The sequence below is a fragment of the Geotrypetes seraphini genome, chromosome 6, assembly GCF_902459505.1.
Source record: "Geotrypetes seraphini chromosome 6, aGeoSer1.1, whole genome shotgun sequence".
NCBI classification, from domain to species: domain Eukaryota; kingdom Metazoa; phylum Chordata; class Amphibia; order Gymnophiona; family Dermophiidae; genus Geotrypetes; species Geotrypetes seraphini.
In genome coordinates, this window is record NC_047089.1 from 142,467,420 (window position 1) to 142,491,712 (window position 24,293).

Consider the following 24,293-nt stretch of genomic DNA (forward strand, 5'->3'; position numbering starts at 1 on the left):
TGCAAGACCGGAGGGCTAGGACTTCGATAGGAAGGCAGGACTTAAATGAGAAACCAAGGTGGCAAGGGAGCCCCTTCTGGTGATTCAGACAGGTCGTGACCTGTTTGGGCCGCCGCGGGAGCGGACTGCTGGGCAGGATGGACCTATGGTCTGACCCGGCAGAGGCACTGCTTATGTTCTTATGTTCTAAGAGCTGAAAGATAATTCATCAATTTTAGCTGAGATAACTAAAAAACAAGGCATCTACGAAGAGCTGCTTCTTTATTTAATTTTTCCATCCTCTTTTCCACAAATTCCCCATACTGTTAAGATTTCTCTTAAATAATTTTCAAAACAACTAAACAAGTAGTATTTATATATTTTATTTTATAAAAATAAGGAAAAGCAGAGAATACTATGACTCAATGCGTTTTTGCTCTAGTGGTTGCAGACGTCGTCGAATTACTAATTCTCCAGTGCTCTTCAGATAAGTGTCTGACATTTCTTCTTCTGTTGGAATACCATGTGGCAGTTTTAATGGTTGTATTCTATTGACATAAGAAACAAACAATAAAAATGTAGACAGAATTAACAATAGATTAGGGTCTTACCTCGATAATCTGGGTTCTGTTAGGATACACATGAGTCCGTACTGTAGCTGTTGATTCCCGTTTCCTGCAAACTGCAGAAGGGTATCACTTTTAAGAACTTGAAACTCTTCCCCTTCTGCAGTGGAGAACAGCACCCTTCTCAGTTGGTACCAAAGCAATCAAACTCCACTGAAACATAAGAAAAGGAAAGGCATGGGGAACTCCCTGGCAGTTCTGCTCTGAAACTTAGAAAATAGAACAATGATTAATAACCATTTAACAAGTAAACAGTAAACAAATCACACATATGAGTAATTAAGAGCCAATCTGATAAGTGTAACAAGTAGGGCTATAGGACCTTCCCAAGAAGAATGAGAAGCAGAAATCCCCAGTACCTGAAACACATCATTTCTTAATCTTAGGTACAGTAGAAGAGATCTCAAGATGGACACTAGCAAAGTCCGAGGCAAAAATCAGGCAAATCACAATAAATCTGCACAGTGAAGGTAACATGAACACCTGTGTATCCTAACAGAATTCAGATTATTGAGGTAAGAAACTAATCTGTTGTTCTGTTGCGGATACATAGGAGTCTGTACTGTAACTACTGTACCAAAGCAGTGACATACATCTAAGGGGGGGAGGAGATGAGCCTGCCAGCAGAACCAAGGACCCAAAGGTGGCATCCTTGCAAGCCACCACATCCACTCTGTAGAACTTTGTAAAGGTGTGAAGAGTAGCCCAAATAGCTGCTCTACAGATTTCATCAGGCACAACAGCCTGGGACTCTGCCCAGGAGGTCACTACACTTCTCATAGAATGTGTTGCAAGAGAAATAGGCAGCTGTTTCCTGGAGGAAATGTAGAAAGATGAAATCGCCAAGTGTATCCATCTGGTAATGGAAACTTTGGAAACTGGCCTATTCCGTCTCGAGTGACTGATCAGCACAAAAAGATGATCAGAAAGACTGGCAGAACCTGTAGGCTGAAAGGCAGGTAAATGAAGTTCCTGATTAACATGGAAGGCGGAAATCACCTTCAATAGAAAGGAAAAAACTGTGCACAGAGAAATACCAGATTCTGTGAAATGGAGAAAAGGCTCCCTGCAGGAGAGGGCCTGCAATTCCGAGATCCTTCTTGCCGAGACTACAGCAACCAAAAACAATGTCTTGACCGAAAGAGGCTCATATGGAGCACGGGCCAGGCCCTTCAAGACCACATTGAGGTTCCAAGATAGGAACAAGTTTGAACTATAAGGGAAAACGCCTTCTAAGATCCAGAGTCTGCTGGCAGAGAAAGTCGGCTTGGACGTTCTCTACTCCTTGATGTCATAATGCCTGTCAGAAACCCAAATGAAGTTCCGCCAAATGAAACAACATCCGGGTTTCCAAACTGTGGCGGTGGCGTTGTCTGAAAACACTCCTAACTGCTTTCCCTGTCACGAAAGACTGCAATTGTAGCAAGGCCATCTGAATGGCTCTCAGTTCCAGACGATTGATGCTCTCCAATCGGGACCACTTGCCCTGGAGAGGGCAACCTCAGCAAAGGGCCTCCCAGTCGCTGAGGCTGGCATCAGTTGTGTGAGTCACTCATGAGTCGATTCTGAGAGGCATGCCTCTTGCCAAGTTCTCCCCTTGGAGCCACCAATGCAGGCTGTGCTTCATCTCTTGTCGTCCAGGAGAGCTTCATCTGCAGGGAGTGACATTACAGAGACCATCTGGACAGAAGGGAGTACTGGAGGGGTGCATATGAATGCTCGCCCAGGGCAACACTTCCAAGGAGGCCGCCATTGAGCCCAGCATTTGCAGATACTGCCAAGTCTTAGGGCTTGGAAGGGGCAAGAATTCCAGGACTTGTTTCCTGAGCTTCTGTTTGTATGGCTCGGGAAGAAAGGCATGGCCCTGTGCTGTGTTGTGTTGAAGACTCCCAGATAATCCAAGCACTGAGACAATTGAAGGTGACATTTTCAGAAGTTGACTATCCAGTTCAGGTCCTGTAAAAGGCTCACAACTTGCTGGTCCGTGCATTCACAGTCCTTCAGAGAGGAGGCATCTATCAGCCAATTGTCCAGGTAAGGATGCACCTAGATGCCCATCCGGGTGAGGGTGGACCACTACAACCACCATCACCTTGGTAAAGGTGCAGGGCACCGTGACAAAACTGGAAGTGGTGCTGGAATGCATGAAATCTCAGATATCTCCTGAGAGCTGGAAAAATGGGGATGTATAGATATGCCTCCGTCAAATCCAGAGAGGCAAGGAACTCTCCCGGAGCCACAGCTACTATGATGGAATGGACCATTTCCATATAATAGCGGGGGACCTTTAGAGCCTCCTTTACATATTTCAAATCCAGAATGGGCCTCCAATCTTCTGTGCCTTTCTTTGGTACTATGAGGTATAAAGAGTATCTGCCTGATCCCAATTCTTCGGCGGGAACTGGTTCTATGGCATGACTGTCTAAGAGTCGTTTCACTGTCGTTCGAACTCTGCCCTCCTTCTCCAGCTGTCCGGCTGGGGAGTTGAGGAACAGATCTGGAGGGGGCTGAAAAAATTTGATCTTGTACCCCTCCCTGATCATGTCCAGCACCCAATGGTCAGACAAGATCTGTTCCCATTTGTCTTAGAATGCTGACAGACGCCCTCTGATAAGAGGAGGAGTGGTCTTCTTCCTGGCACCACTGTTGTTTCTTGGAGGTTGAGCCACCGCGGGAACCCATGGGTTGCTGGCACCTATAACTGCCAAATCTCTGTTTGGACCCCTGAAAGGTTCTCTAAGAAAAAGTAGCCAGAGAAAATTGGCAAGATCTCTTAGAGGCATGAAAATTGGCTCTGTTGCCGATGGCAGGCCAACGGCTCCTACTATCTGGGAGGGATTTGTGGCAGCGATCTGTTACATTGGTCATAAGGTCATCAAGCCCTTTACCAACCAGCATCTCCCCCTGGAAGGGTAATCTGCTGAGAGTGGCCTTGGAGACTGATTCACCCCGCCCACTGTCTGATCCAGAGCATCCAAAGGGCAAAAATGGAGTAAGCCAAAACCTTACTCAGGACTCTGATGATTTCATAAACAGCATCAATCACATAATCTACACCCTCTTTAAACATGTGCGGATAGCCCCCGAGGAAATCTTCTGCTAGAGACTTATTTTTGTTGCCTTTGCGTCGTGTCTGGAAGTATTTGTTTCAAGTTTCAAGTTTTATTTATATTTGATTAATCGCTTAATTAAAATTATATCTAAGTGAAGTACAGTATATGAATAAACATGATACTAAAGTAGTAAGTAACATGAAATATTATAAAATTAACAATTTATACTAATATTTACTAAAATAGTAAATAACATGAAATATCATAAAAGTAACAGTTTATACATTAAGTAATAAAATATTTTTTTTAAAAAAAAGGATATAAAAAAATAGGAAATAACATATGAAATATTACAAAGTTATAAAATAAAAGTTTAATTGAAAAATTTTTCTTAACTATTATATAATAAGCTAAAAGTTTATAAATGATGTAAAAAATATTTACATGTAAGAGGAGCTTGTAATTAATTTTAAGGCTAAATGTTAAAAGCATCCTTGAATAAAAAGCATTTTAAGTTCTTTTTGAAATCGTTTAAGTTATTTATTTCTCTTAAATGTAAAGGTAAAGAATTCCAAAGTTGAGGCGCTGATACTGAGAACATATCCTGACGGCGAGTACCAATCATTTTTAAAGAGGGAATAGTTAAAAGTTTATGGTTATTTGAGCGTAATGAGCGTGAGGTATTGTATGGAATAAGTAATTTATTTATAAATTGGGGTTCATTAGTGTCGAGAGTTTTAAATGTTAATAATAGGATTTTATAAGTAATCCGATGATTAATGGGGAGCCAGTGTGATTTGATCAAAAAGGGAGTAACATGATCGTATTTTTTTCCTTTATAAATAAGTTTAACGGCAGTGTTTTGTATAATTTGTAAACGTTTCTTTTCTTTTAGTGTAATATTTAACAGTAGAGAATTACAATAATCAAGTTTAGAGATAACCAAAGAATGAAGTAGGATATTTAGCGATTTTGGTTCTAAAAATTTTGAGATTGATCGGATTAGACGGAGTCTATAAAAGCATGATTTAATAGTATTATTTAGATGATCATGGTAGGAGAGGTTATTGTCGATAGTGATACCAAGTATTTTTAAAGATGATACAATCTCAATAGACATATTGTTAAGAGTAAAAGGAGCATGCAGATTGATTCCTTGTTTCCAAGTGAACAATATAGCCTTGGTTTTTTGCACATTAAGGGCTAACATGTGTGTTGTAAGCCATTGTTGGATTTTTTCTAGTTTTGAATTAATTTGTTGTATTTCTTCTTTGTTTTCAGGATCTATAGGATGAATAATTTGTATGTCGTCAGCATAACTAAAAGTAGTAAAGCCTATAGATTGGCATAATGTTAGTAAGGGAGATAAGAAAATATTGAACAGTAATGGCGATAAGATGGATCCTTGTGGGATTCCATAATTAAGAAAGTATGGTTTGGAATTGGAGTTATTAAAAGTCACTGACGAAGAACGGTTGGATAAGAATGATTTAAACCAGTCAAATATTTGATCACAAATTTGTGTCAACGGATGCACATTCCTTATACTGTTACCCCTTATTTGCCTTACAGGGCAATGGAGATTTTCTTCCAGGGTGTCCCCGGTGGCAGCTACGGTGTGGATGACTACTTCTACTCAGTATATTTTTCAACTTGTTCAACTTGTTCATTCCAATGGCACTTTATACTCTTTGGAAGACCTCATTCGGGAGCATGGCTGGACAGCTCAACATTGGCTCCCTTATGCCCAGCTATCTAATTATGTCCGCTCCTTGCCACAGGACTGTCTTACAGATAGACGTATGGAAACAATTTCTGAAGCTTTATGTTTGTCCGCGCAGACATTGATACCATTACAAAACCATCATCGTTTTCTACAGGAATCCTTGGGTGATATGCCTTTTGGCCACTATGCGAACAAATGGTCTTTGGACTTATCTTGTGAGGTACCGGATCAACTGATTGTGAGAGGACTTCGTCGAGTGGCTAAATTGACCCCTAGAGTGACCTTGATAGAACTGAATTATAAGTTCTTGCTTCGCCTTTACAAATCTCCAGCATATATGTTCCAGGCTTCTCTCTGCACCTCTGCTGCCTGTCTTAAGTGCAGCCATTCTCCGGCTACTCTTGGACATCAATTTTGGACGTGTGCAAAAATACAAACTTTTTGGCAGCAGGTTCATCAACACATTATGGCCATATGGAAACATAAATATGCCTTTGGTCCTCTTAGCCTGTTTACTGCTGACTTTTTGCCAAGACCCTCTCCAAGGGGTTTCAGGAGCTTTGTGGAAAGAGCAATACTACTGGGCAAGAAAGTGATTCTTCATTGTTGGATATCATCTGACTCTCTGACTTTAGCGCATTGGCGCACTCTGATGATCGAATTGGCATCTATGGACCGCCTTAGAGTGCCTTCCTTGGACTCTACTAGGGGGCGAGTGTATTGTTCTTGTTGGGAACCTTTTTGGACCACTTTGACGCCCAGGGCGCGCAGTCACTTGCTGAATGTTTAATTATTTCTGTTCACGACACACTGGAATAGGGATTGTGCATTGACTTCTTTTTTTTGGGAGGGGGGTGGATGGGTGGGTAGCAGCATACCTTGGTGAAATCTGATAAGAATTTTGGATCTCATTTTTGTGCCTTGTACACTGTGGTATTCTGTATTGGTTTGGTTCTATTTGAAATTTAATAAAATAGATTCTTCAAAAAACAAACAAACATGTGGGGATAAGAGACCCCAAGCTCCAAGGGAGAAATCCACAGTCTGGTATGGCAGATTCGTGCTACAAAGGAGGCAGCCACTGCAGCTTTGATACACAAAGCCAGCACTTCAAACTGTCTTTTCAGGATCGCATCCACTCTATGGCCCTGTGCATCCTTTAGCATCACTCTACTTTCACTAGGAAGGGTGGCTGGCTAAGTCACCTGCATCATTGGCTGGACAAACAGCTGCTGGAAGTCCAGGGCCATAGGAAAGAACTGAGAGACAGCTTTGGCCACCTTAAGAGAGCCTTCAGATTTCTCCCATTGGTCAGTGACCAAGGAGATAAGATCCAGATGAGCAGGAAAAAGGTTCATCTGTGCATTAGTACATAACAGAAGATCTGCCATACTGGGCAGACCAAAGGTCCATCATGCCCAGTATCATATTTCCAACAGTAGTTAACCCAGGTCCCAAGAATGTAGCTAGATCCCAAGTAATAAAACATATTTTGTGCTGCTTATCCTAAGAATAAGCAGTGGATTTCCACAAGCCATCTCAATAATGGCCTATGGACTTCTCTTTTATGAAATTATTCAAACCTTTTTTAAACCCCATTAAGCTGATTTCACCACATTCTCCACAAACAAATTCCAAATTTTAATTACAAATTTCTCCAGTTTGTTTTAAATCTACTACTTAGTAGCTTCATTGCATGCCCCCTAGTCCTAGTATTTTTGTAAAGAGTGAACAAGCGATTCACATCTACCGTTTCCACCCCAATATTTTATAGACTTCTATCATATCACCCAAGAAAGGGACTTGGGGGTAATGGTGGACATGACGATGAAGCCGACGGCACAGTGCGCAGCGGCCGCTAAGAGAGCAAATAGAATGCTAGGTATAATCAAGAAGGGTATTACTACCAGAACGAAAGAAGTTATCCTGCCGTTGTATCGGGCAATGGTGCGTCCGCATCTGGAGTACTGCGTCCAATATTGGTCGCCGTACCTTAAGAAGGATATGGTGTTACTCGAGAGGGTTCAGAGGAGAACGACACGTTTGATAAAAGGTATGGAAAACCTTTCATACACTGAGAGATTGGAGAAACTGGGTCTCTTTTCCCTGGAGAAGAGGAGACTTAGAGGAGATATGATAAGAGACTTACAAGATCATGAAGGGCATAGAGAGAGTAGAGAGGGACAGATTCTTCAAACTTTCAAAAAAAATAAAAGAACAAGAGGACATTTGGAAAAGTTGAAAGGGGACATAATCAAAACAAATGCTAGGAAGTTCTTCTTTACCCAACGTGTGGTAGACACCTGGAATGCACTTCCAGAGGACGTAATAGGGAAGAGTACGGTACTGGGGTTTAAGAAGGATTGGACAATTTCCTGCTGGAAAAGGGGATAGAGGGGTATAGATAGAGGATTACTACACAGGTCCTGGACCTGTTAGGCCGCCACGTGAGCGGGCTGCTGGGCGCGATGGACCTCAGGTCTGACCCAGCAGAGGCATTGCTCATGTTCTTGTGTTCACCCCTGAGCCATCTCTTCTCCAAGCTGAAGAGCTCTAGCCACTTTAGCCTTTTCTCATAGGGAAGTCGTCTCATTCCTTTTATCATTTTCATTGCCCTTCCCTGTACCTTTTCTAATTCTACTATTTTTTTTGAGATACATTGACCAGAATTGCACACAGTATTCTAGGTGTGGCTGTACCATAGAGAGCTACAAGGGATTTATAACATTTTCATCTTTGTTTTCCATTCTTTTCCTGATAATTCCTAACATTCTATTTACTTTCTTAGCCACCGCTGAACATTGAGCTGAGGGTTTTAACAATGATACCTAGATCCTTTCCCTGGGCAGTGATTGCTATCAGAACCCTGCATTACGAAGCTATTGTTCGGGCTCTTCTTTCACACATGCATTACTTTGCACTTGTTCACATTAAACATCATCTGCCATTTTCAACAGATACTCTACACAAGCAAATCCTGTTCTGGACTAGGCCTTCCCACTAGGCCATCCCACCCTGCCCATCAACCCACCCATTCCATGGCTCATATTATACTACTAAGGTTTAGTTTAGTTTACTATGCATTATTCTAATCAAATCTCCACCTGTTTCTGACTAAAGGAAATCTCCACTAATTAAATCTCCTACTTACAAGTCTCTCACTATTCCTCTTGACTATCACAGACTCACTCTTACCCTATACTTAGAAACCAACCAAGAGACCAAAGGAAATAAAATATAAACATATATGTATATTGGAAGGGGTCCATCTATAGTACACAGTTATCACCAGTCATACTATAACAGATAGTTGGGATAGCCTTAAGAATATTACAACAAAGATATAGACCAAGGCTCTGTAACCCATACTACACTGCCTTGAAATCAATGCCACAATCTCTGCTCTCCTACTTCGTACAAATTACTCTCCTTGCCAGCATGTATTCCTCCATCCCAGTCATAACAGGCCAGGGTAGATATGGTGACCTGTGTCACCTTCCTCGCAGCAAATCCTTAGCACACAGACCCCACTACCTCAGGCCTATCCCACATCACCCCCTCACCCACACACAAAAACCTCAAAATTGCACTAGCAAATGCAAGGTCCGTAAACAACAAAGACATTATACTAAATGATCTCCTCACAGACAATAACTGGGACATTTTCCTAATTATCAAAACCTGGCTTAAAGACAATGACTGAACTACCTTGAGTATGCTTTGCCCACCAGAGTACCAAGAGCTAGCTTGCTCACATACCAACATTGAAGGTAGAGGATTAGCTGCCATCATTAAGTCCAGCCTCAACCCAAGAATGATAGACACCATTACACTAGACGTACTAGAGTTCCTCATCTTCTCAGTGGGTCACAACAGAGATCTAACCTTCACCTTGATATACAGAGCACCGTACTCTCAAATGGCCATGCAAACTAGTCATCACATACAACCAAGTCATCATATTTGGAGACTAACTTTGTAAGCTACTCAAATGAGACCGGATCCCCGGCAGACTTCATCACGTCACTTTTAGACCTAGCCTTCCAACAAATGGTCCCCTCACTAACCCATTCAGCAGGGCCACATCAAACCACACAACGTATCAACAATCAACCAGGAAGCAAACCCAACATAAGAATATATACAATGATGCTTAGAGGATCTCTCCACAGGCCTTTCCAAACTAGTTCTGAATCCATTGACAAGGCTGCCGTGGACTGGCACATTGAAGGTAAAAACCCTATATGAAGGGCTAGCACCAATCAAAGAAATCAAATACTATCCCTGCAAATACTCCTCCCCCTGTTTTAATGACAACTTAAGAACCAAGAAAAGAGAACTAAGCAAAGCAGAAAAAGAAATTGTACAAATCCAGGCTTAACAGTGATGGGTCCAAATGGAAGGAACTGCATGAAGAATATAAAGCCAACCTAGAGGCTAAAAAATATACTACTCCCAACTATTAAAGACCCCCAATAGATCAAAAAACCTTTTAAAACTAACAAAAAAGATACGTCGCAAGAAGACAACTAATGCTTTAACACTGAACTTGACAGCAAAACACTCTCAGACTAGAAAGCGAAACACTCTTGGACTACTTCACTGACAAAAGTAGACAGAATAAGGTCTCACCTTGACTCCACCTTGACATCAACTCCCTTATAGCTCAGACAAGATACTTAAAACTACAACTAGAAACCTAACTTGCTTCAAACTGTCTCCAATGATAACAACACTAAAATACTAGATGCTATTCACCCTTCTGGCTTCATCCTAGACCCCTGTCAATCACACCTCCTAGTGGCTGTGAAAGACGCCTTTACAGACTCCATCCTTCTTCTCATCAACACTGCTCTACAAACATGCTTAACGCCCGCAAACTGGGAGTCAGTAGTCATCAGACTGATCTTGAAAAAACCTACACTTGACCCCAATGTGCACGGCAACTTTAGACCTGTCTCCAGCCTCTTTATCTCCAAGATCCTAAAAAAAATAGTACTAAACCAATTACACGCTTTCATTAACAAAGAGCCCTCTCCACCTTCCAATCAGGATTCAGGAAATTCCACTAGGAAGGTTGTTATGCTAACCATCCTTCGCAACATCATTGACCACTGCTGGAAACTCATGGATAAAGGTAACGATATCCTTCTGATGTTACTAGACCTCAGTGCGGCATTCGACTCTATAGACCTCAGTGCGGCATTCGACTCTATAGACCATCCTCTCCTCATTGCACGGCTCTTGGAAATGAGAATCTGAGACATACCGCGTTATGATGGTTCACCTCCTTCCTGAATAATAGATCCCAAAACGTACTTCTCAATGATGAGCTATCGAAACCAAACCAATCAAATACGATGTTGTGCAGGGAGCTCTACTATCCCCCCTATTATTCAATCTCTACATTAGACCTGTCCTAGACATAGCCCACCAATACCAAATACAGTTTCTCCTATTGGTAGGTATACTTGGATGTCAAACACAAAGGAGTGAAACTGTGATGCCCAAATCACGAAACTCCTAAACTGCCTCTCGCAAATCAAAAACTGGATGTCCGTCAACAAATTACAACTAAAAGCCTCCAAAAGGGAAATCCTTAGGATCTGCAAAAAAACACTGCAACTGCGCCCGTCCCTTGCTACACTGGGACTCAACTAACATAACTGAATAAGACCAAGCACGCAGCCTAGGAATACTCCTTGATTCTAACCTATCGCTTTCCAACTATCTCCCTCAGGTGATATCTTCCTCATTTTACTACCTGAGACAGCTCCAAAAAATAATGAACTACTTTTCTGAGTCTGACTTCACCCAACTACTCTATGCCTTAGTCCTCTCCCGCATACACTACTGCAAAGCACTATTCAACGGTCTCATGGCAAAGAACATACGACGTCTTCAGCGTGTACAAAATGTAGCAATCAGACTTCTAAAAAACATCTGTGTCCATGAGGCTCTATCGTTGGTTCACTGACTGCCCATAGTCAAACGTTGTGTCTTCAAGATGCTAACATTCAAATCCTTGCACAACACAGCGCAGAACTACATGACTAAGAACATAATAAATACCGCTGCTGGGTCAGACCAGTGGTCCATTGTGCCCAGCAGTCCGCTCACGTAGCGGCCCATTTAGTCAAAGACCAGCGCCCTAACTGAGACTAGCCCTACCAGCATTCATCCTTGTTCAGTAGGAACTTGTCTAACTTTATCTTGAATCCCTGGAGGGTGTTTTCCCCTATGACAGCCTCCGGGAGAGCATTCTAGTTTTCCACCACTCTGGGTGAAGAAGAACTTCCTTATGTTTGTATGGAATCTATCCCCTTTCAACTTTAGAGAGTGCCCTCTCATTCTCCCTACCTTGGAGAAAGTGAACAACCTGTCCTTATCTACTAAGTCTATCCCCTTCAGTACCTTGAATGTTTTGATCATGTCCCCTCTCAATCTCCTCTGTTCGAGGGAGAAGAGGCCCAGTTTCTCTAATCTTTTGCTGTACGGCAACTCCTCCAACCCCTTAACCATCTTAATCGCTCTTCTCTGGACCCTCTCGAGTAGTACCATGTCCTTCTTCATGCTGGACGCAGTACTCCAGGTGAGGGCGCACCATGGCCCGGTACAGCAGCATGATAACCTTCTCCGATCTGTTCGTGATCCCCTTCTTTATCATTCCTAGCATTCTATTCGCACTTTTCGCCGCTGCCACACAGTGCATAGACGGCTTCATCGACTTGACGATCAGAACTCCCAAGTCCCTTTCCTGGGAGGTCTCTCCAAGTACCGCCCCGAATATCCTGTACTCGTGCTTGAGATTTTTGTTACCGACATGCATCACTTTACACTTATCCACATTGAACCTCATCTGCCATGTCGATGCCCATTCCTCGAGCATGATTATGTCACGTTGTAGATCTTCGCAATCCCCTTGCGTCTTCACTACTCTGAATAACTTTGTGTCATCCACAAATTTAATCACCTCGCTCGTCGTACCTATGTCCAGATTGTTTATAAAGATGTTGAAAAGTACGGGTCCAGGCACCGAGCCCTACGGCACCCCACTTGTGACGCTCTTCCAGTCCGGGTATTGCCCATTTACCCCCACTCTCTGTTTCCTATGCCCCAGCCAGATTTTAATCCACATGAGTATTTCTCCCTCGATTCCATGGCTCACAATTTTCTGAAGTAGTTGTTCATGCAGAACCTTGTCGAACGCCTTCTGAAAGTCCAGATATACAATGTCGATCGGGACGCCTTTGTCTATCTGCCTGTTTAATAATAATAATAACAGCTTATATATCGCAATACCGTGAAGTTCTATGCAGTTTACAGAAGATTAAGCAAAGGTAACAAATTGAATTGACTTTAAGAGTTTACTCCCTCGAAGAAGTGCAGCAAGTTTGTCAAACAAGATCTGCCTTTGCTGAAACCATGCTGCCTGGTCCTCATCAGACTGTGTCCGCCTCTACCATCTTTCCCAGTACCGAGGTCAGACTCACCGGTCTGTAGTTTCCTGGGTCTCCCCTTGAACCTTTGTTGAAGATCGGTGTAACATTCGCCACCTTCCAGTCCTCCGGAATCTTTCCTGTTTGATTGACAGATTGGCTATTAGTTGAAGCAGTTCAGCTATGGTCCCTTTCACTTCCTTGATGACCCTCGGATGGATGCCATCCGGTCCCAGGGATTTATCACTCTTAAGCCTATTGATCTGCCTGTATTCCTCTTCTAGACTGACTGTAAACTCTGTCAGTTTCCTGTTTTCACTTCCAGCATATAGCCTAATGGGTTCCGGTATGCTGTATATATCCTCTTTGGTAAATATAGACGCAAAAAATGTGTTCAGTCTATCGGCGATTGCTTTGTCCTCCTTTAGCACTCCCTTTATTCCTTGGTCATCCAACAGTCCCACTGCTTCTTTCGTGGGTTGTTTATCTTTAATAAATTGAAAGAACAGGTTGAAGTTTTTCACCTCCTTGGCTATTTTTTCCTCGTAGTCTTTTTTGCCACTTTTACCGCCTTATGGCATCTGTGTTGATGTTGTTTGTGCTTATTCCAGTTTTCATCTGCTTTTGATCTTTTCCATTCCTTAAACGAGGTTTTTTTGTCTTTGATTGTTTCCTTAACTTCTACAGTGAGCCACGCCGGTTCTTTATTCTTTTTCCACTTTGATCCCTTGTTGATATGTGGTATATATAGATTTTGCACCTCGGTGACCGTATCCCTAAAAAGAGACCAAGCTTGCTTCAGCTTCTTTATAGTGTTTATCCACGTCTTAATTTTCTTCCCCACCATGCGTCTCATCCCTTCGTAATTTCCTTTTCGGAAGTTTAGGGCCGTGGCCGTCGTTCTGGACCGACGCTTCGCCCCTATTTCCAGGTTGAAGCATATCATATTGTGATCACTGTTTCCCAGAGTCCCTTCTACTTCTACATCCTGTGCCGGTCCTCACAGTCCATTTAGAACTAAGTCCACAATTGCGTTTCCTCTCGTGTTTGCCTAGACAAGTTGTTCCAGGAAGCAATCGCCTACAGTTTCCAGGAACTTGGTCTCTCTAGCACAGCCAGATAGTTGAAGTCGCCCATGATAACTGTGTTGCCTCCCTTGCAGTTGCGTTTAATCTCATCTGTCATTTCTTCATCAGTTTCTTCGGACTGCCCTAGGGGTCGGTAGTAGATGCCTATCCTAGTTTCTGGTCCATTTGTTCCTGGAATTTTGACCCATAGAGACTCTAACTTATCCGTCCGTTGAGGCGTGTTCTCTCCAGTAGATTCAATTCCCTCTTTGACGTATATGGCAATGCCTCCTCCTTTTTGAGCCACTCTGTCTCTGCGGTATAGTTTGTATCCCAGTAGCACCGTGTCCCAGACATTTTCATCAGTCCACCATGTTTCCGTGATGCCGACGTCATCCTTTTGTGCTACAGTTTCTAATTCACCCATCTTATTTCTAAGGCTCCTTGATTCGGGTACATACACGAGTTTGCAGCCTGTTCCCTTCTTACATGTCCTTCCCTCATGTGTCCTTTTCGGTCTGTCCTGTCTGCGATCTGTTGAGTCTTCCCCTCCATCTTCCTGCATGGTATCCTCCAGGTATACCGGTTCCTGAATCATCGACTCTCTCTCTCGGTCGACTGTCAGCTTTCCCCTTCTTCCTGGTTTAAAAATTTCTCAACTTCTCTCTTGCAAGTAGCCTCATTCTGTCTCTGCTGAGGTGGAGTCCGTCCTTCCTGAATAGCTTGCTCTTCCCCCAGAATGTCGTCCAGTTGGCGCCAAACAGGTCCCTCCGCTCTCAGGATGAAATATGCCTCAAAACACCCTCTGGTTGTGCCAATCAACTACAAACCGCCAAATAATGTTCCTACTCCCACTTCATACCAAGCCACTGGAATCAACTGCCCCCACAGATCAGATTCCTTGAAGGACTCAACTTTAGGAAAGCAATAAAAACATCTCTCTTCACGTAACTCCCCTGCCCATGACTGATGGATTTCAAAGAAATGTATATCGGTAGTAGATCCCTGGTATGTGTCACGTTAGGATAAAAACTTGTATTGAAAAACCTTGAACTGTTAACCTTTTCCTATCATAATAAATTTTACGATACGCTGGTTCCAATCGTAATTATTTTAGTAAAGTTTTGTATTATTCACCGTTATCATTTACAGCTATTGTAAACACAATGTCCCAATAGATGGGACAAATGATAGATAGAAGGTGTACTGTATGTCCCATGCCATGGGACATACGATGGCAACAACATTTTTGGGGAATGTTCCGTCATCCGGGACACGATAGGAAAAGGTTAACTATGGCAAATTTAACCTGTAAACTGTATATTATATATATCAGTATTAGATCCTAAGTATGTGTTGAGTTAGGATAAAAAATTGTATTAAAAAAAATGTACTATAACTATGGCAAACTGTAACCTGTTAACTGTATAATTATATTTTTGTTTTTTTAAATTCAATTTTCTATACCGTTCGCCCAGGGGAGCTCAGAATGGTTTACATGAATTTATTCAGGTGCTCAAGCATTTTTCCCTGTCTGTCTCGGTGGGCTCACAATCTATCTAATGTACCAGAGGCACTGGGAGAATTAAGTGACTTGCCCAGGGTCACAAGGAGCAGCGCAGGTTTGAACCCACAACCTCAGGGTGCTGAAGCTGTAGCTTTAACCACTGCGTCATTATGTAAACCTGTAACCTGTTCTGAGCTGTTTGGAGAGAACAGGATAGAAAACAAATTAAATACAATTTTGATGGCCAGTCTCCCAATGTCCTCTTGAATTTTAACAATTTTAACTTTGGGCTTCCTCTATCAAACTGCGTTAGCAGTTTGTAGCGCGGTGAGCCAAGCTGAATGGGCTGCACTGCTCCCATAAGAACATAAGAATTGCCGCTGCTGGGTCAGACCAGTGGTCCATCGTGCCCAGCAGTCCACTCACGCAGCGGCCCTCTAGTCAAAGACCAGCGCCCTAACTGAGACTAGCCCTACCTGCGTATGTTCTGGTTCAGCAGGAACTTGTCTAACTTTGTCTTGAATCCCTGGATGTTGTTTTCCCCTATGACTGACTCCGGAAGAGCGTTCCAGTTTTCTACCACTCTCTGGGTGAAGAAGAACTTCCTTACGTTTGTACGGAATCTATCCCCTTTCAATTTTAGAGAGTGCCCTCTCGTTCTCCCGACCCTCATAGAGTTCCTATGAGCATCAGGAGCAGCGCAGGCCATTCAGCAAGGCTCTCTGTGCTAAAAACTGCTAGCACAATTTGATAGAAGCCCTTTGCGTCATCAGCAATTTTAATTAGCTCACTAGTTATTCCCATCTCTAGATCATTGATAAATACCTTATTTTTCGCTCCATAAGATGCACTTTTTCCCCCCAAAAAAGTGGGTGGAAATAAGAGTGCATCTTAATGGAGTGAATACCCCCTGTACCCCCATACCTTTAAAAAAATCCATCAATCCAGCGCTGTATGTCAGGAGCTTTCAGCGCTCCTGCCCTTCCTCTGCTGACTTCCGAAAGAAAGAGAAAGGCATGCTGATGCACAGGGGGCGTCTCCAGAGACGCAGGGCCCCAACGCCAGCCCTTCTCCCATCCCTCTGTGCAGCACCTCCGGACCCGACAGACCCCCCCCCCCTCCTTGTGAGATTTTTTTTGAAGTGTACTCCGCCAGGGCTTCTCTCTGCTGTGTCATCAATGATGCAACAGAGAGAAGGCCCCAGCAGGCCTCAAGAAGTAGAGCATTCTCTCATAGTTTGCAGCCGTAACTCACTGCTCTGCTGGTGTCGGGTCTTCTGCCTGCTTCTGCAAAGTCAGGACCAAAGAAGAAGGCCCGACAACAGCAAAGCAATGAAGTTTGCAGACCATGATGCCGATCCCGGGAATACCCCTTTATGGTCTGCAACTGGGGCGGACCACCCCTCTTGCCCCCTCCCCCCTTGGTACCCCACTGCCATAGGGATTTCAAGGTGTGTTTCTGCTCTTGTAGAATTTTCAGTCCATTTGATTCAAGGCCCTCCTTAATATATAATGCTACGCCTCCACCAATTCAATCCACCCTATCACTGTGATATAGTTTGTACCCCGGTGTGACAGTGTACTATTGGTTATCTTCCTTCCACCAGGTCTCAGAGATGCCTATATCTATCTTTTCATTTAGTGCAATATATTCTAACTCTTCCATCTTGTTTCTTAGGCTTCTGGCATTTGCATATTTATAATTTGCTCAGCAGTTGGCATGGATAATTTGCAATCTTTAAAATTAGACTGCTCTGTATTTAAGGAAACCAGGTCTATTGTGGCCTGTATTGCAATCTCACTAACAGGATACTCTGGTCTTTCCTTTTATGATGATATCTTGTCTTGAGCCATGCTCTTTTGAGTGACTGTCGGCCTTCCCCCAATTTTTAGATTAAAAGCTGCTCCATCTCCTTTTTAAATGTTGACGACAGCAGCTTGGTTCCACTCTAGTTAAAGTACAGCCCATCTTTGCATAATAGGCTCCCCCTTCCCAATATAGAGAAACATAGAGTATGACGGCAGAAAAGGGCCGTCGGCTCAACAAGTCTGCCCACTCGAAGAACCCTCCCTCTAAGAATTTCCCGGAGCGAACCCACTCCAAGAATCCTTCCTCAACAAGAACCCTCTTTTTAAGCATTTCCCCGGAGCGAACCTACATGTTTATCCTATCGTTCCTTGAAGTCGAGTGTGTTACTGGCCTCAACTACCTGACGTGGAAGACCATTCCATTGATCAACCACTCTTTCGGTGAAGAAGTATTTCCTGATATCACCATGAAATCTCCCACCCTTGAATTTGAGCGGATGCCCTCTGGTTGCCGTGGGACCCATAAGGAAGAAGATATCTTTCTCCACCTCAATATGGCTCGTAAGATATTTGAATGTCTCTATCATGTCACCCCTTTCTTTGCGTTCGAGAGAATATAACTGCAGTCTGCTTAGACGTTCTTCATATGGGAGATCTTTAAGTCCTGAGACCATCTTAGTGGCTATACACTGAACCGACTCCATTCTCTTCACATCCTTTTGATAATGTGGCCTCCAAAACTGAACACAGTACTCCAGATGAGGTCTCACCATCGACCTGTACAACGGCATGACTTCAGGCTTACGGCTGATAAAACTTCTCCGGGTGCAACCTAGCATTTGTCTAGCCTTGGCTGAAGCTTTCTCCACCTGATTGGCAGTTTTCATATCTTCACTAATGATTAAACCCAGGTCTCGTTCTACGATGGTTCTTGTTAAGTTTTCACCATTAAGGGTGTATGTTCTGCAGGGGTTATTGCTACCAAGTGCATCACCTTACACTTTTTGGCATTAAAACTCAGTTGCCAAGTATTAGACCATTGTTCCAGTAAAAGTTGGTCCTGCCTCATAGTGTCTGGCACGGTTGCGCTGCCCACAATGTTGCATAGTTTAGCGTCATCAGCAAATAACGCAATTTTACCTCAAAGTCCCTGAGGTAGATCCCTTACAAAGATATTAAACAGTATCGGACACAAAACTGAGCCCTGTGGCACTCCACTGGTCACTTCCAACATTTCCGAGGGAGTACCATTTACTACCACCCTCTGAAGTCTAACACTAATCCAGTCTTTAACCAATGCAGTCAATGTATCTCCCAGACCCATCGTATTCATCTTGTTTAATAACCTACGGTGCGGGTCACTATCAAAAGCCTTACTGAAGTCTAAATACACGATATCAAGGGATTGTCCCCCATCCAGTTGTTTCATTACCCAGTCAAAGAAGCTTATCAGATTGGTTTGACAAGTCCTTCCCTTTGTAAATCCATGCTGCTGGAGATCCCTCAGTCTTTCGTCATCCAGAAGCGTATCCAATCTGTTTTTAATCAACGTTTCCATAAGTTTACACACTATTGATGTGAGACTCACCGGTCTGTAATTTTCAGCCTCCAACCTGCTTCCCTTTTTGTGAAGCGGAATGACGTTAGCAGTTTTCCAGTCCAAGGGGTCTTTTCCCTTGCTTAGGGAAAGATTGAAAAGCACGGCTAACGGTTTCGCCAGGACATCTCTTAATTCCCGAAGTACTCTGGGGTGTAGATTATCCGGCCCCATGGCTTTGTTTACTTTTAGCTTCAATAGTTCATGATAGACGTTGCTCTCGGTGAATTCAAAATCTCGGAACGGGTCCTCCGAGCACCCTCTTGTCTGTAGCTGCGGTTCGAATCCCGGCACCTCACGGGTAAAGACTGAGCAGAAGTAGTTGTTGAGTAGTTCGGCTTTATCTGAGTCTGAGTCTACAAAGTTACCATCAGGTATGTTGCCCAGTTCCTAACAAATCTAAAACCCTCCTCCCTGCACCATCGCCTCATCCACACATTGAGACTCTGGAGTTCTGCCTATCTCTTGGGTCCTGTGCATGGAACAGGGAGCACTTCTGAAAATGCTATCCTGGAAATTCTGGATTTTAACTTCAACTTCCTATCTAAGAGCCTAAATTTGGCTTCCAGAATCTCCCTACCACATCTCCCTATGTCATTAGTATCCACTTGTACCAAGACAGCAGGTTCCACACATGACAGAGCACTGTGAGGTAGAGGGCTGCTGGACATGGAGCTTCAATATAGAGAGGGTGCAGAAATTACATGGGAAACTAAAGCTGACCAGAAAAGGTGATGCACAGAGGAATCATCACTGTGATCTGCCGCTGCTCCTGCCCCCTGGCAACTGGATCTCAAAAGGGATCCACATCATCTGCCATCGCAGAAGAGCCCTGAGATAATAAAGGCACAGATAGGGTCTTCCACTCATTCTAGTCACCGACACTGGGAGCCGGTGTGGTATGAGGCTGGGAAGCCTGCTTAGGAGAAGAATACCTCTTAGGCGGAGCTGGCACGCCCAAAGGCAGCATAGCGTTTCACGGTCCAGTTAAATAGGCTTTCCATAATAGGCTGACAAAGTCAGAAAAGCCTTGCAGTAGGGGACCTGAGGCTCCTTGTGCAACCCCAAACTGGAGAAGAGAAGATGCATCATCTACCACCACGTGCTTGCATTTCACCCATCACTGCTTGGTTCATCTGAGTAGGATCTCATCCCCTTGGACCAATGTTTCCTGGATTCTGGAGATTCCAAGACCTTGGATTACTGACCAGTGGCTGAGCACGAAGCTCCCACTCCCCCCTTCCTTGTCCTGTGTCATGTGGGACACAGCCCCTCCTCAACCGGTAACTCTGCACAACCAAGGCAGGATCCGGGACTAGAAAACCTGGGGCATCCATCAGAGACAGTCACTTGCAAAAACAAGCAATTTTGAGGCAGAAAAAAAAAAAGTTTTAAATTAGATTGGTAAGAATCTAAGATGGCAACCATAAAAAAAAAATCACGCCAAAAACAGGCCGCTGGAGACGGAACCAAATATAAAAAATACAGATTTTAGGGTTTTGGAGGAGGGAAACCCAAGTACTAACCTCAGAAACCACTAAAACTCAAAATTACAGACACCCTACTCCCGATGTTCCCCATAAGGAATAATGGGAGTATTCACTGTGACTTCTAGTGCTTGTTTGTCTGAATCAGTCTGGATGCAGGAAAAGGATTTCTGCCTCAGAAATTGCTCAGACCTCAACCATCAAAGGAATTTTTCTGGCTGCTGTTTGGATGGACCACGATCACTGCCTCCTACCCCCAAGATTTCTCACACAGCGATGGGGGAGAAAGTATGCAGCTAGCTCCCTGATACCCTGAGGGTTCTTACTTAGGGGGGCCACACAGCCTGCGCTCAAACTAGAGAATGATAAGGGGACAAATTTTTCCTATCCTCGCGGGAGCTTATTTTTCTGTCCCCGTGAATTCTTCTCCTGTCCCTGCCCCATTCCTGCAAGCTCTGTCCTCATCTGTACAAGCCTCAAACACTTTAAAATCATAAGTGTTCAAGGCTTGTGCGGTTAAAGCAGAGCTTACAGGAATGGGGCAGGGACATCTACAGTGATAAAATTTCCAGGGACGGGATGAGGACAAATTTGTTCCTGTGTCATTCTCTAGCTCAAGCTTCTGATAAAAATCAGCAGGTAAGTCGCTCCCAGGGGGATGTACCCTGAGCACCTGAAGGGACCCAAAGCAGGGTGGTTCCGCAGGTACTCTTTGAGATTGGCATGGGAGCAGCAGTCCTCTCATGCGGGACTGCATCCTTTCCCCAGTGGATTATGCCAGAGCAGGGGACCTCTAAGCACTGAAGCCACAAAGAATTTCCAAAATCTGACAGAAAAAATACCCGAAAATAAAGAAAAACAGAGCAAAAAGACACCTGAGTTTGCTTGCAGAAGGGAAAACTAAGGAGGGTGCTGTTCTCTACTGCAGAAGGAGAGGAAGTTCTTAAAGTGATATCCTTCTGCAGTTCACAGGAAATGGGAATCAACAGCTACAGTACAGACTCCTGTACATCTGTAACAGAAAACAGTTTTAACAATGTGGTTGGCTTAAGAAACAGTTAACAAACCTGATCAGGTGTTTAATGTGTTTCAGCTTTGCATTAACAGAAGGGATATTCTTGTGCACCACCGGTTGATGTGCCTAGATGCAATATAAAAATAATTCAGAAACATTAAAAGAAGTTACTTTTAATAATGATGCACAATATAGTAAAAAAACTAATTACTTAGATGCCATAAAAAATAAAATTGCTTGTGTGCATGTTGAATAAAACTTGTAATTTAAAAAAAAACTTCTATTCACTTAAACAATATGCTACTGAAGAAAAATCAAATTATGATTCATACTTTATCTAATCCAAGTTCATGTATGATATTTTTTTCCCAATAAGGCCGACTAATTATAGTCTTAATTCTGGTAATGAGATGCAGTTTATGAGGCTGCTGTGGATCACCTCCATACTTTGCATGATCAGAAGGTTGAGGCTGGAATACCTGCAAGCAAAAACAATTCACACAACCATTTGTAAACATTAACAATTTTGCAATAGTTCTACAATACTTATAGATTCTCATAAAAAGCCATCATAAAAATGATACGTCCAAGAAATTTGAAACATGCGATAACATCCCAAGCTGTGACACATATGTACTGAAATTTTCACCAGATAAAATAGGTACTCCCTGCATAACAGCATGCACTATTTTAACACTGGCAGAGAAAAATGCTCTGAACTATTCATTGCTGTGTCAAAGGTGCATCTAAATTCACAGTAAAAGTAACAGTAGATTACAGTCAATATCAAGATAATTCTATAACAGGGCACCTGCTATAGGCACCAATTATGGCACTTATTTTAAGTCTATTCTATAAAGAAAAGTAGGCGTCTATTATTCTTTATATAACACTAGTGCACGTGGTCAAAAATGCATATACAGAACATCTAGATGCGACTGTTTACAACAGACCTTTAACTAGTGTAAATGCCTAGATGTATGCATTAAAGCACATAAAATTATAGCATCCCTCCCAATCTTCTCATGTGCACACCCAAAGCATGGTGTATATTTTTCTGCTAGTCTGTGTTATAGAACAGCACAGTTACTTACCGTAACAGGTGTTATCCAGGGACAGCAGGCAGATATTCTCAAAATGTGGGTGACGTCACCGACTGAGCCCCCTAGCGGACATTTTTGCAAGCAGACTTCCTTGAAGACCTTCAAGCTTGCAAATGGCCCGCGCATGCACGCATGCCCCTCCCACCCGACCTAGGGCATGCATCTCTTCAGCGTGGTCTCAGTTCAGATAGCTAGCAAAGAAGCCAACCACGGGGTTGCGAGAATATCTGCCTGCTGACCCTGGATAACACCTGTTACGGTAAGTAACTGTGCTTTATCCCAGGACAAGCAGGCAGCATATTCTCAACATGTGGGAGACCTCCAAGCTAACCAGAATGAGATGGAGGGAGAGTTGGCAAATTAGGAGAACAGATTTTGCAAAACGGACTGGCCAAAATGGCCATCACGCCTGGAGAAAGTATCCAGACAGTAGTGCAAGGTAAACGTATGAACCGAGGACCAAGTGGCAGCCTTACAGATTTCCTCAAGAGGAGTAGAGCGGAGGAAAGCAACAGACGCCACCATCGCTCTGACCTTGTGGCCTGTGACACGACCTGGCAAGAGAGACCAGCCTGAGCATAACAGAAAGAGATACAAGTGGCCAACCAGTTAGAAATGGTCCGCTTAGAAACAGAGCAACCCAAGCGATTTGGATCGAAAGAGAGGAACAGCTGGGGAGCAGAACAATGAGGAGTGGTGCACTTCAAGTAGAAGGCCAGCGCACGCTTACAATCAAGAGAATGCGGAGCCACTTCTCCAGGGTGAGAATGGGGCTTAGGAAAAAACACAGGAAGAACAATGGATTGGTTGATGTGAAACTCAGAAACAACCTTAGGCAAGAATTTAGGATGGGTACGGAGAACCACCTTATTATGATGGAAGACAGTGAAAGGTGGGTCCGCTACCAAGGCTTGAAGCTCACTGACCCAACGGGCAGATGTGAGAGCAATCAGAAACACAACCTTCCAGGTCAGATACTCCAAGTGAGCCCACACTAGCGGCTCGAACGGGGGTTTCATCAAGCGAGCAAGGACCATGTTAAGATCCGGTTTAAGGGGCAGGTGAACATGGAAAAGGCCTTTCATGAAGCGGGAAACCACAGGATGAACAGAGATAGGCTTCCCGTCAATCGGCTGATGAAAAGCAGCACTAGCACTAAGGTGGACTCAAACCGAAGAGGACTTGAGTCCAGTCCCAGACAAGTGTAACAGATAATCCAGAACAGCAGATAAGGAGGCAGACAGCGGCTCCTGCTGTCGAGTAGCACACCAGGAAGAAAAGCGGGTCCACTTCTGATGGTAACATTGGCAAGTGGACTCCTTCTGAGACGCCTCCAGGACATCCAGCACAGGCTGAGAGAACTGGAACAAGGGCATTAAGTCTCGAGGAACCAAGCTGTTAAGTGAAGAGACTGAAGGTTGGGATGAAGAAGATAACCTCGACTCTGCGTAAACAGGCAGAAGAAGAGGCTCCCTGGAACTGAGTTGCAACAGAAGGGAGAACCACAGCTGTCAGGGCCAACGAGGAGCTATCAGAATCATGGTGGCGCACGTGGACTTGAGCCTGACGAGAGTCTTCAGAATCAGAGGGAATGGAGAGAATGCATACAGAAACAGGTTCATCCAGTCCAGCAGAAAAGCATCCGCCTCGAGTCTGAGAGGGGTGTATACCCTGGAGCAGAAGCGGGGCAACTTGTGATTGAGGGGGGACGCGAACAGGTCGACGTCCAGAGTCCCCCAACGAGCAAACACTTGACGCAGGGTCAAAGAATGGATGCACCACTCGTGAGGCTGCATAAGATGACTCAACCTGTCCGCCAGACAATTGTGCTGGCCCTGAATGTAGACTGCTCAAAGGAATATGTTGCGGTGGATGGCCCAATCCTA

General features: G+C 43.7%; 1 protein-coding gene across 3 annotated transcripts in view; it reads right to left on the reverse strand.

The window, feature by feature from the left end:
- Nucleotides 1-346: 346 nt before the first annotated feature.
- MRPL30 (mitochondrial ribosomal protein L30) overlaps nt 347-24,293 on the reverse strand; it is a 48,058-nt gene continuing 24,111 nt past the window's right edge. For all 3 annotated transcript variants that reach the window (XM_033949705.1, XM_033949704.1, XM_033949703.1), the window contains exons 4-6: nt 21,637-21,783; nt 21,357-21,430; nt 347-527 (exon numbers count right to left, since the gene is read on the reverse strand). In XM_033949705.1, the coding sequence (XP_033805596.1) occupies nt 395-527; nt 21,357-21,430; nt 21,637-21,783 (354 nt within the window). In that variant the 3' untranslated portion in view covers nt 347-394. The remainder of the gene's footprint in view (nt 528-21,356; nt 21,431-21,636; nt 21,784-24,293) is intronic.